The sequence below is a fragment of the Nannospalax galili genome, unplaced genomic scaffold (assembly GCF_000622305.1).
Source record: "Nannospalax galili isolate Female #2095 unplaced genomic scaffold, S.galili_v1.0 scaffold749, whole genome shotgun sequence".
Classification (NCBI taxonomy): domain Eukaryota; kingdom Metazoa; phylum Chordata; class Mammalia; order Rodentia; family Spalacidae; genus Nannospalax; species Nannospalax galili.
The window spans coordinates 767,140-779,817 of NW_008359885.1; the positions used below are offsets into that span (position 1 = coordinate 767,140).

Here is a 12,678-nt window from a genome sequence, read left to right on the forward strand (position 1 = left end):
TCTTCAATATTTCTAACTCTTTTCTGAATTCATTCAGAAGTTTATCCCTATCTTCCTTCAGTTCTTTGATTTCTTTTTGTGTATGTTCTTTAAATTCACCGAATTCTTTTATCATATGTATAATTGTTCTTTTGAGTTCCATGTCCTGCATTATCTCTAGGGGGTTCTCATTGTACTCCTCTAGAGTACTATTGATATTTGGTGGGGATATGTTATATTGGTTTTTCATGTTATTTTTTCTCTGTGATTTTGATATGTGAATTTCTTTTGTAGTTTCTGATTCTTGTGTGAGACTCAGGACTTCAAGTTTAGGTCTGCTTCTTTTTGTGAACTTTATGTGTCTTTGTGGTTTACTTTTTGAGCATGAAAACCTGGTTCATCGAAGCTTCTGGTTCTCTCTTTTGATTTTATATTGGAGTGGCCGATTTCTTTTGTCTTCAGCAGTACCCACAGAGGCCCAATTCAGGTGAGGGTCAGATGTTTTCAGGCTTTCTCCTAAGGTCTGGGTCCCTCCAGGAAGGATTTTGGCCTCAGGAATTTGGGGGTTGGACTGGTCTGGGAGCCTGGCCCAGGAAAGATGCTGGTCTAGGGCAGCTGGTGGCCCTGCCACTGAGAGATGCAAAGGCAGATGGGGTGGGAAGAGGCCCCAAGGCCTCCTGGGGACTGCACGGAGGAGCTGGGTTGGTCTGGATGCAAAGGATCAGGAAGAGGAATGGTCAGCCCCAGAATCCCAGAAAGAGGCTGGTGGGTGGTGCAGGTCCAGGGAAGCAGAGGGAGGTGAGGGTAGGATCAGGCCCAGAGAGCTCCTGGGGACCTCGAGAAGGAAGAGGGTCCGTCTGGAAGCAAGGGATCTGGAACCAATGGTGGTCCCAGACGAGAGGTCAGCCCTGGGGTCCAGTAAAGAGGCTGGTGGGCTGTTGAGCCTAGGAAAGTAGAGAGAGGTGAGGGAGGGACCAGGCCCACAGGGCTCCTGGGGACCTCGAGATGGAACTGGGTTGGTATGGATGCAAAGGATCAGGAAGCAGTGGCGGTTCCCTAGGGCGCCAAGACAAAGAATGGGACAGGACCCAGGCTTGGAGGAGAGACTGGCAGGGGAGATGGGAGGGTGAATGAGGCTGGGGGAGTCAAGGTGTGGAGGGTGAGGAGGACCTGTTCGACTTACCCCAGAGAAAGGCCCAGGGAAGCAGAGGGTGGTGAGGGTGGGACCAGGCCCAGGGAGCTTCTGGGAAGCTCCAGTAGGACCTATCTGAATGCAAGCGATCAGGAAGCAATGGTGGCCCCTGGCCGAGAGCTCAGCCCCTGCATCCAGGAAACAGACTGGCAGGCTGTGCCTAATTTATTTTTTTTAAGGAGAAATTTTGTATGCACACAAAATTAAAGAGAACAGTACTGAAAACCCATGTGTATCTTGGCCAGAGTCTGTAGTATATTAGTTACTTTTCTCATTGTTGTGACAGAAGCATTAAATGAGGAGAGATTTATTTTGGCTCACAGGTTCAGTCTCTAATAGTGCAGAAGACTCTGTAGAGTTCACACAGACAGGAGCATGAGGCCACTGCAGTGTCTTATGTCTCAATGACTCAGGAAGCTGAGAGCCTGAATAGAGGCCGGGCTGAGCTGTAGCAAAGACCCATCCCAAGGGACCCACCTCTGAAAGCCACGTACCCACCCCAAAGGTTGTGCAGTCTCCTAAACAGCATCACCAACTGGGCAACCAAGTGTTCAAACACACTAGCCTATGGAGGGCATTTCACATTCAAACCATAACATGCATTACCAATTCTTGACTTATTTATTTGAATTTCCCTTTGACTACATTATTTAAACCAAGTTCTTGTGTTGTATCATTTTATTATAGATAAATTTTTTCTTTGTGTGTGTGTACATGTATGTGTGCACATGTATGTGCCTGTTCATGTATGTGTAGTTATGTGTGAGTGTAGATGCCAGAGGTCAATCTTTGTTGTCATTCCTTGGAAGTACCATCCACCACCTGGTTTGTTTGTTGTTGTTGTTTAAAAAATTTTTTTAATATAAGGGCCTAGAGAGATGGCTCAGTGGTTAAGAACACTGGCTGTTCTTGCAGAAGACCCGGGTTCGAATCCCAGCACCCACATGGCAGCTAACAACTGTCTGTAACTCCAGTTCGAGGGAATCCAACAGCCTTTTCTGTCCTCCATGGGCATTGCACAACATGGGTGCACTTACCTACATGTAGGCAATACACGCATACACATAAAATTTTTTTTAATTTAATATAAAATTATCTTATTGTAATCTTGTTTTTTGAAACAGCGTCTCTCTTTGGCCTGGGGCTCACTTGTTAGGTTAAGCTGGCTTTCCAGTGAGTCCCAAGGAGTGCCTGTCTCTACCTCACTAGCTCTGAAATTGAAGTGCATACCAACATGACTACCTGGCTTTTTAAACATGGGTTCTGGGTCCAGCTTAGTTTACCAAACACTTTACCTGTTGAGCTCTCTCCCCAGCTCCAGCAACATTTTTCTGAAAGGAAGGACCACTTCTTAAAAATGGAACTAGTATACCATCATACATAAAAATTTACCATGCTTCATTAATATCATAAAATCTAAGTGGTGCTGACATTTCAGGAGTGAGTTATGTATCTATGTGTAACACAAAGGAGCAAAGATATCCATGAGGGTTGGGTAGCTATTGAGAATTATTTTTGACTACATCTACTATTTTATTTGGGGCTGGGAAGTAGTGTCCTTGTTTCTCTAGTTTCTGGAATAATTATTGAATGAGCTTTTCCTTATCAGCTGTGTAGTTGATATGCAGCAGAGGCAGCAAAAGCTTCATTCCTTCCTTTATTTGCAAATTTTCAGAAAAGAAGTGGATAAGACTCTGGGTGCTTTTCCAACAATTTGACTCCTTGGTCCATTATAGTACTTAGTCCTTTGCTGTTCTGTCTTGCCCTTCTTGTTGGCTGCTTTGACACACCCACCCTCCTCTGTGGCAGCCATCTGCTTTGTGCAGACAGTGGGGATTTTAGGCTTTTGCTTCATACTGTGCCTGTCCCAAGCCTGGGGTGCCCCTTCCCAGATTCCTGCTTCCTTTCAGTGGTATTTAAGGACCATGAAGAAGGTGATCATTGTTACTCAGTCATAGTCTTTTTTCATGGGTATAGATAGCTAGGAAACATTTTTCCTTTTTATAAAATAGAATACATTGATAATCCATAATGATACCTTTCATTTAAACTTAGAATTGCTAGGATTTTACTTAATATTTTAATTTTATATTTATATTTCTTACATGCTAAAACCTCAGGATTTCTAACATAATTATGTATTTATTGCATCCAATGATAATTGTGTATGGTTTATTTATGCACATAGTTCATTACTGTTGTTATCAACATGATTATTAAAAGGTTAAGATTTCTTTGCTATTTATTCATTTATTTATTTTGGTATTTAGATCTTTCCACAAGGAATAGTCAAGTTATTTCTAATTGCATTTTATTCTAAGAGCTTTAAACAACTGAAAACAGCTAGTTAAGATTTCTTTGCTATTTATTCATTTATTTATTTTGGTATTTAGATCTTTCCACAAGGAATAGTCAAGTTACTGTGACTTGAGGACATATTTAAAACAAATCCTTCTGTAAGGTTAAAGCAGAATCTCAACTCCACATCAGGCTCGTTTGTTTTTTCTTTTTCTTTATAAGGTGCTTTTATTTTTGTATAATTTTGTTTTATATTTTTTAAAAATTCACATTTTTCTTTTTGTCTCTCTGTATTTTATTGTATTTCATTTTTTTTATTACCTTACAAGTAATAGGTTTCCATACAGGGTTTTCATTGAATTTCATTTGGGCTGATTATTCTCCACCCTCTGCTCCCACCTTAGCGCTCTGCCTTTTCCCTGCTGTGCCCTTGCACCCCAGAACCCCCAACCCCCTGTACCCCCATCCCACTCCCTTAGAATGAACGATTCCAGTCCCAGGGCCTCTTCCTGGTTTAGCCTTACCTATATATCCTCCCACCTGGATACACAAAGTTAACAATTAGAGGCAAGGGTCTGAATGTGCAAGAGAACACGGAGTAAAATGTCCCCCACATCCTAAAGGTGTATGTGCATATATAAAGGTTCATTCCCATAGCCTGGCTTTATCCAGTTTACCTACTTTGGTTCTTCCTTCCCATTAAGTGTAAATTAAAAAAAAAATTTAATTCAGCCTCCATTTTTTTAATGAGAAAATACGTGTGTTTATGTATTTTTCCTTTTTTTTTTTTAGAAAAAAAAATCATCCTGCCATCCTGACAGTTCTTATACTGTCATAATTTTTGCTGTACAGAAAGACACTTGTTTTTTTTTGGTATTTTTGAGACAGGGTCTCCCTGTAGCCCCCAGCTGATCTGGAACTCGCTATGTAGACCAGGCTGGCCTTGAACTCACAGAGATTCGCCTGCCTCTGCCTCCCGAGTGCTGGGATTAAAGGCGTGGGCCGCCACCGCCAGCAGAGGAAGGCACTCCTTAGTCCTTCCTGAAGCAGTGTGCTGCTGTGTGCCATTATCAAACAAATATTTGGTTTGATCAAAGTTTTTTTCTTCCATCTTCCATTCTATCGGATGGTCTATGGAAGAGATTTCTCAAAATGAGAGCCACTGGCTCTGAAAACAAAAACATGGAATTTTGCTAGACACCGCTAAATTCGGCTCTATACTTTTTTATCACTTTGTGGTTTTCAGATAGATTTTTAAGGCTCTCCAATAAGACTTTAGGAAAAGTCATTTTCTGATAAATTTTAGAATGCAGGCATCTCATCTCTTTTCCTCCCTCTACCCTCCACCCTCCACCCTCTCTCTAAACGTAGGCTTCAGAAATCAGGCTTCAGATTATTTTGCTTCCCGAATAGTAAAGCTTTCTCCTTTTCTACGCTGCAAACTCAGCACCTCTCAATTTGCTTGTCTATCTTTTACTGTTTAACAAAGAATCAATATAATGCCTGCTCCCCACAGACTCACCATTTGAGCAGAGAGACAGCCGACAGGTAACACCTGATACAAATAGTCAAGCAACAAGTTCAGAGGGCTTCATTAGAGCTCCACGGCTGCTGGGAATGTAATAGGCACACCTGTCTTTAAAACTGTACAAACCGAGCTTAGATCTGTAATGTGCAGCTTTAATTATAAAAAATAACGGGTTTCATTAAGAAATTTTCAACATGTATATACCATACTTTGATTGCTCTTTGAGTGATTTTTTTTTTTCTCCAGGGCTTGAAACCCTGAAAGCTTCAAAGTTTGCATGAGAATCTCAAAAACACAGCCCAAGTCTGACCTTCCAGCCACAAATAGTCTTGAGTCACTGGCTTCCCGGGCTCTTCACTTTACAGTAGTGGGCTGCCCTCTGTGAGACAGACATTGCTTTGGACTTTTAAGAAGAGGGAGGAAAAGGAAGAAAGGTCATGGGGGTCAAGGTGTGAGCTGACAGCTTTTCCAACATTCTATTCTGGCTGAGGTAGACACGTGTTCATACTACAGACAAACCCTGTGGGTAGGGGAGGAACTGGCCTGGGCTTCCTGGCTTTAGTGATTTCTCCTATTTCCGATGTTATAATGACTTTCTTTGAACAAAAGGGATTAATTATCTTTTTAAATTTTTGTTTTGAGAGTTAGGCTAAAATTTGAATTAAAAAAGATAGCTCAGGAGATGTTAAAGTAGAAATTAATATCTTAAGAATTATCTCATTTATAAATGATGAAGCTGGCATCTAAAGAGCTTGTTACATTTTACCTGGTGGCAGGACTCAGAGGAAAGTTTGGGTGTTTATAGTGTTGTTTTTCTATTGATTCAAGAATTTTGTATAATATATTTTGATCATATGCAGACCCCTTTCCTTCTCTCCACCCTACCTTAATGCTCCTCACCCCAACTTTGTCTTTTATTGTTATTTGTCTTTCTCTTTTTCTAATTTAAAAAATTTTTCTTTTATGTGTATGCATGTATTGCCTTCATTCATGTAAGTACACCCGTGCCACGCAATGCCCATGGAGGTCAGAAGAGGGAATCAGATCCCCTAGAACTGGAGTTATGGACAGAAGTGAGTTGCCATGTGGGTGCTGGGAACCAAAGCTGGGTCCTCCGCAAGAGCAGCCATTGCTCTTAAAACCACTGAGCCGTCTCTCCAGCCTATCTCTGTCTCTTTTTTAAAGGCCTATTGAGTCTGAGTCTAATCTGTGTCTCCAAAATGCTCTTGGATGTGGTTGTGTCCCTTGGAGTCTGGACAACCTACCAGGTATCACACTGGTAAAGAAAACGGACTCCCTTTCTCCTAGCAGCCATTACATGCCAATAGAGTCTCAGCAGGGCAGGGGCTTCTTGCCTACCTCCCCATCCATTCTGGGTTTTTGTTTGGCTTGAATTTGCACAGATCTTGTGCATATTGCTATAAGCCAATTTTTTTTTTTTTTTTTTTTTTTTAAACAGGATCTCTTATATGTAGCTGAGGCTGGCCTGGAATTCATGATCCTCTTGTCTTAGCTGTCTGAGTACTGGATTAAAAATTTCTCCATACCTGGCTAAGCATCCCTCCATCACCTGAAAAATTTGGTGCATATTTACCAGGGAGTACTACAATTGCTTCTTAAGGGGATTTAGCAGTGAACACACAAATCAGCAATCAGAAGCCTGTTCTGGGTCTTTTTAAAATGGGTTTTAGACACAGCATAAATGCCACTGAAAATAAATCTTTGGACTTCAAACTTTACAATGTCCTTCATCTCCAACTCCTCTTTTGGGTTACAAGGACATATTTCCATTTTATTGCAAATTGAACAAAAGTAGTTTTACAACACAGCAGATAGTTTAAAAAAAAAAAAAACAAAACTCTTCCGAGTTTCAAAGCACTTCAGATTTATCTTGAGTGAACTTGAAGTTATGGGTATATAACTGTTTTCAATTATGTCTTCTGACTGTCTTTGAACAGGCTGTGGACAGTTCCTTGGTGGCTTCAAACTATACATTTATGCAGCTTGCATTATGCTCCTTTTTTAGGACCAGATCTTCATGGAAAATGTAGGGGCAGTGAAGCAGCTGTGCAAACTAACCAACAACCTTGAAGAAAGAATAGAAGAGTTAGAAATATGGAACAAAAAATTGTCCAGGCTAAAGCACCTCAGTAGTAGTTGGAAATCCTCAGCCAGTGAAGCAAGTTCCATCAGGTATGCTCAGCATCTCCACAAAGTCTGGAAGAGTGGGTTCCTTCCATGGCAGAGCAATCTAACTGGCTTTCTGGATCAATCAGCCTTGATGACTCTGATCCTGAGGTCCCTGTTCTTCTCTTAGAATGTTAGGATACCATTGCCTAGTGTGGTAATTCTGTTAATTTTTCTTTAGGTGCTTTAAAAATAAAATATGATGCATCTGTTTAATAGCAACTGTTATAGGATATGCTCAATTTAAACAAAAAGATGACTTCTCCTTTAAGGAGGAGAGGTGGTCATTTCTAAATTTAGAAAATTATGTTTGGTCTTCAGGGGGACCTTATTACTTAAGGAACTAAATGCACATTTCCTGGGGTTTAGTTCTGGAAAAAAAAAAGCTAATGCATTCATTTATGCTTACTACAGTCTTTTTCCCACAAAAAGAACTCCCAGTTGCTTTGACTTTTCTTTTTCCAAATTATCACTGTATTACAAAAGAAAGTAAACTGCTGTGTTTGTGACAGCCTGGGCCTTTGTCATATACCTCCTAGAGAGAGGCATTTGAATAGTAATCAATTTTCTCTTTCTCTTTTTAAAGCAAATTTAGCAGAGCTGTTAGTACATCTTCTCCAAGAAGGGCCATTTCAAAAAAACACAAGGTAAATACCTTAAATTTAAAATGAACAGAGATGATATTTTCTATACAAAAGAACAAGTCTTAGCTGAGCCTGATGGTTGTAGGTCTGTTATCCCGCTACTTGGGGTAGGTGGACCAAGGCAGGAAGATTGAAAGTTGAAGGTCTACCTAGGCTATAAAATGAGTTCAATGCTAGCCTAGGCAACTTAGTGAGAGTCTGTCTCAAAATACAAAAACATTAAAAATCTGACTGGATATAACTCAGTGGTAGAGCACTTACCTAGCTCATGAGTGGCCCTGTTTTCAATCCACGGTAGAGGACACACACACACACACACACACACACACACACACGCACACACACAATACCTCCCCTTCCACCTATTTCCCTGGTTTGTATCCTTCTGCAGCTCAGGTGTTAATGAATAGTAACCATTTTTATAAATAACAAAAGTTAGGGAAAAGAATTAGGAGCATGACCATTTCAGAAATAACCTGCCAGCTATTATTTATATGGGCCCTATTTGATGAAATCGAAGAGCTTTCACATGTTTGTAACTGTGGGCAGTATGATCCATACACATCCCATGACCTCACTTAGTCCTTTATTGTTAGCTTCAGAAGATCCCTAAGAGACTTCAATTAATCCGCAAATTCCTTTTTCTCTTTGATACTTAATGCTGAATATACAAGTGGGTACTGATATTTACTTGCTCAAAGGGTTAAAATGTGATGGCTTCATTAATAAATGAATGAAGACAACTTACATCAAGTAGTATAACATTTCCAGTAAAAAATCAAAGCTAATAATTTGCTTATTTACCAGAGGGATGCCCTCTCTATCACATGAGTGGGTCAGTGAGGAGGCAGCAGCAACAATCTCTTTATGGGGTAATTCACCGAGACCTGTGAAACTGTCCCTCAGGTCCATGACTGATCCAAAGCAAGACCCTTCCCAATGTGTGACCTTAACTGACATAGGGTCCCAGCCACTGTCTGAACTGTCTCTGTTTATTCTCAACTCCTCATGCTATGCCGTGTTCAACCATTCTAAAAAGATATATATATATATATATACAGATGGTCCAAAATTCTAAAATCTAGTAAAGTATTACATTGTTGACAGGTTTCTTGGCGTACAAATAAACACACATACACTGCGCGCGCACACACACACAAGTTCTGGGAGAATTGCTTAATCATGCCAGGAAATAGAAATGCAGTCTTTTGTAAGTATTAAGGATTGAATGTGTTAAAGTTCTTAGCACAGTGCCTAGCATGTGTCAGTCAACACACTGAAGCATGGTGTAGGAGAGATACACTGGGTACTAACCAGCTTGCAGTAGGGTAGAAAGAATGCTGTCCATGTTCATGGCAGTCCCAAAGTATAGTTTACTCATCTGCAACCTCTGTAGGTCCAATCTTACACCCAAAGATTCTGGGGTTTTTTTGCAGTTATCTCAGGACTACTGGTGGAATCTATGGGCCATGAGAGCAGGCCTTGTGTCTGCCTTCCTTATTTGGTATCCTCAGGGACCAGCACATGGTAGGCACTGGCCCAGTTTATTCTCACCTCTCCATACTACACTGTGTTCAACTATTCTAAAAGACATCAAATGGATACATAGATGGAGGGCACCATCTGGGGATATTCACAAAGGGTCACAACTTAAATGAAAAGCATTAAGAAAGTCGGGTGCGGCAGTGCATGCCTTTAATCCCAGCACTAGGGAGGTAGATACAGGCAGATCTCTGTGAGATGGACACCAGTCTGGTCTACATAGTGAGTTCCAGTCCAGCTGGGGGTACTGTAGACAGGATCTGGCACTTACATGAGCATTAACCCTCCAACTCTTGCAGTCTCTGTGAGAAGCCAGTAGGAGGCAAGGAAGAGTCAGAAGTGATGTAAGGAATTCAAGGCAGCCTAGAGAGACAGAAGGCACAAAGAACAGTAAGTTGCCCTGATGTTCGCAATGCTGCAGAGGCTCAGAGTGCTGCAGAAGAATTCTGGGAGCCTGGCCCAGAGTTTGCTGCAGACAGGCAGCGATGGAGCTGGGGCAGAGGTTTCTCATAGAATGGCATAAGCAGAATTGTTGGATCTGGACTGGGCTTCATTGAAGGAACAGGGGGATTTTGTTAGGGAGCATTAGCGAAGAGGAGGCTGAAAATGAGAGGTTTGGCTCAGATGTCCTGGACCACCAGCTAAGGAGTTCATTTGATAAGCTACAAAGACCTTTTGGATAGTATCTGAATTTTGTAATGTTTTCTTTTTTATACACAGAACAATTGGGTTACATAGCATAGTGTTTAAGACCATAGATTGCAGAGCCAAACTTTTTAAACTCAACTTCTGGCTCCATGGTCTACTAGCTATTTGCCCTAGGTGAGGAATTTAGCTTTCCAAGGCCTTAAAAAAAAATTCCTGTCTCTAAAATGAGGATGATTATGGAATTTTCCTCAAAGAGTTCTATATGATTATGAGGATTCTATACATTAGTGTCTGTACAGCACTCAGAAGAGTGCCTGGGAACCCAGTAAGTGCTGGATCCACATTCACTGTTGTTCATGTTTTCAAATCCAGCAGCTATGGAGGGTGGGTTGAAGGGAAAGCACTTATTCTATGAATAATGCTTTAATTCCAATCAATTAAACAAATTCTATTGAGTTCTTTCTCTGTACAGCAGTCAAACATCCTCAGAATAGTTCTAATGAGACATAGGAAACGTGGGTGCCAACCATGGACTTTGAGACATTCAGGTGGCTTCCAGTGGCACTCAGGCATGACTAGGTTCTAGTAGCCCCAGGGCCTGTGTGCTTTTTAAAAAATATATCACTAAACACTCCCTTCTTACACTGAAGACCATTTTCCTTAATCAGATAACAAATCCAAGAAATAGCTAAAGGCCAATTTTAAGCTCCTTCTTAATCATTACCATTTTGTAATACCTTGTCTTCTTTCATAAAGTTGGAAGACCAAGTGGCAAATGAATAGTACAGATAATTGTTCTGCAGGACACCAGGGAAAGCATGATTTGACTTCGCATTCTCAGAAGGAAGCAAACATAATCTTCCCCATTACATTAGTAGGAAGCTAATTTAAGGAGTTCTTTTTTAGAGTGGGCAGAGAACCTCTTCAGTTAGATTTCCTACCAGTTCCACAGCTCCCTACCATCTATTTGTAATTCTGGTCTGTACCAGTTTTTATGATGCCATGTGTCTGTCCTAAAGTCTATCTCATTCACTTCCTAAACCATAACTTACTAATGTTCATAAGCTCGATAATATTGTACATTAACAGGCAATATTCATTGAATGGATGGGAGAATAAGACACAGGCCCAGAGCCTTATAATAGGTGGAAGAGTGGGATAGTCAATCAAGGTGTGTTTGGTAGGATTTTTATGCCACAGAAGTCTTTCCTACATTTTTCCATAATGCCTGACATGCTCTGACAGGGACTTACTCCTTCACATTTGGAAGAACTTTGAATTTCCCAAAGTCTATAACAAGATGGACATCTGGGCTCTGACAAGGTCATAGGCTGTCTTCTTTCATAAAGTTGGAAGACCAAGTGGCAAATGAGTAGTACAGATAATCGTTCTGCAGGATGCCAGGGAAAGGAAATCTTGACATCAAGCAAAGGGAGGTTTGAATGATATTGTTGTTTTCAGAGAAGCAAGAGTAAAGGAGAGGGAGATGTAAACCAAGGCTAGTAAGGAACCGAAGCATCCTGAGGGGAGACAGCAAGAGTCCTGCTGGAGTGGACCCTCAGGCCTCCTTCTCATGGCTATTGTATGAATTTGTTACTGTTCATTCATGGACCTTTCTATAAGGTTTCTTTTTCAGGAAGAAAACAATCTTGTCCCAACTGGGTTTTCCAGACACTGGTGATAACTCTAATTGCTGTGATGGCATTTTGGTAAGAAAAAATTCAGTATTATGCTGTTAAGATCTTCTTTTTCTTTTCTCACATATGAACTGGGGGCTGATTTTCTACTGACTTTGAAGACAAGAAGCTCTTTAAACCAGGCACTGACCTTTGATAGCTTAGAGATGAAGGGACCCTTTTGAAACTGATGTCTTAAAGAAAAAGAACTGGATTTCCGTGCTTCAGTGTGAGAAGGATGATTTTATTTTCCCAATCAATTGTGATTTAGCAACAAACTATGCCGTGTGTGTGTGTGTGTGTGTGTGTGTGTGCGCGCGCGTGCGCATGTTGTGTGTTTGTCTTATCTTTGCAAAGAGCTCTCCCAAAATCTTTGTTTTCTTTTCTGTCTGCTTGGGAGAAAGGAGTAAGAAAGAAATCTTGTGCAGTCCTTCTCCCTGGTCACTCACATTCATTAGGTGTTTTGCATCTTTCAGTGAAGACTTTATGCACCAGGATATGTGAAGATTCATTGACTATAATGACTTTGTAGCCAAAACAAACAACCAAGGAATTAAACAAGCAAATGCAGTAAGGACGGCAGTGGTGGCTAAGCAAACAGGGTAACTTTTGACTACTGTCCCTCCCTGTGGAGGTGAGAGTGAACAGGGAGTAGTACCATGCCTGTTAGAATGCAGGCTCTTGCTCAGGGCTCTGGTCTCCAGGCTCCTATGGCTACTGGGATGACTTCCTATTACTGATTGAGCCTGGCCCATCCTGTCTATGTTCTCTGGGCCTGGGGATAGTCTTTTCTTACTGTTAGCCTGGCATAGTGAAAGAAAAGACTGCTTCGTGAATGTGGGAAAGAACTGGGGTCCTGACCTTTTTTTATTTATTTATTTATATATATATTTTTTTAATTATATTTATTTTATGGTCTTTTTGAGACAGGGTCTCCCTGTAGCCCCAGCTGGCCTGGAACTCACTATGTAGGCCAGGCTGGCC

At 41.1% G+C, this 12,678-nt stretch overlaps 1 protein-coding gene across 1 annotated transcript in view; it reads left to right on the plus strand.

Moving 5' to 3' along the window:
• Positions 1-12,678, plus strand: part of Myrfl (myelin regulatory factor like) — a 153,716-nt gene that overhangs the window by 120,504 nt on the left and 20,534 nt on the right. Inside the window, exons 14-16 of the mRNA XM_029558986.1 lie at positions 7,024-7,190; positions 7,771-7,831; positions 11,642-11,727. Of these exons, the coding sequence (XP_029414846.1) occupies positions 7,024-7,190; positions 7,771-7,831; positions 11,642-11,727 (314 nt within the window). The remainder of the gene's footprint in view (positions 1-7,023; positions 7,191-7,770; positions 7,832-11,641; positions 11,728-12,678) is intronic.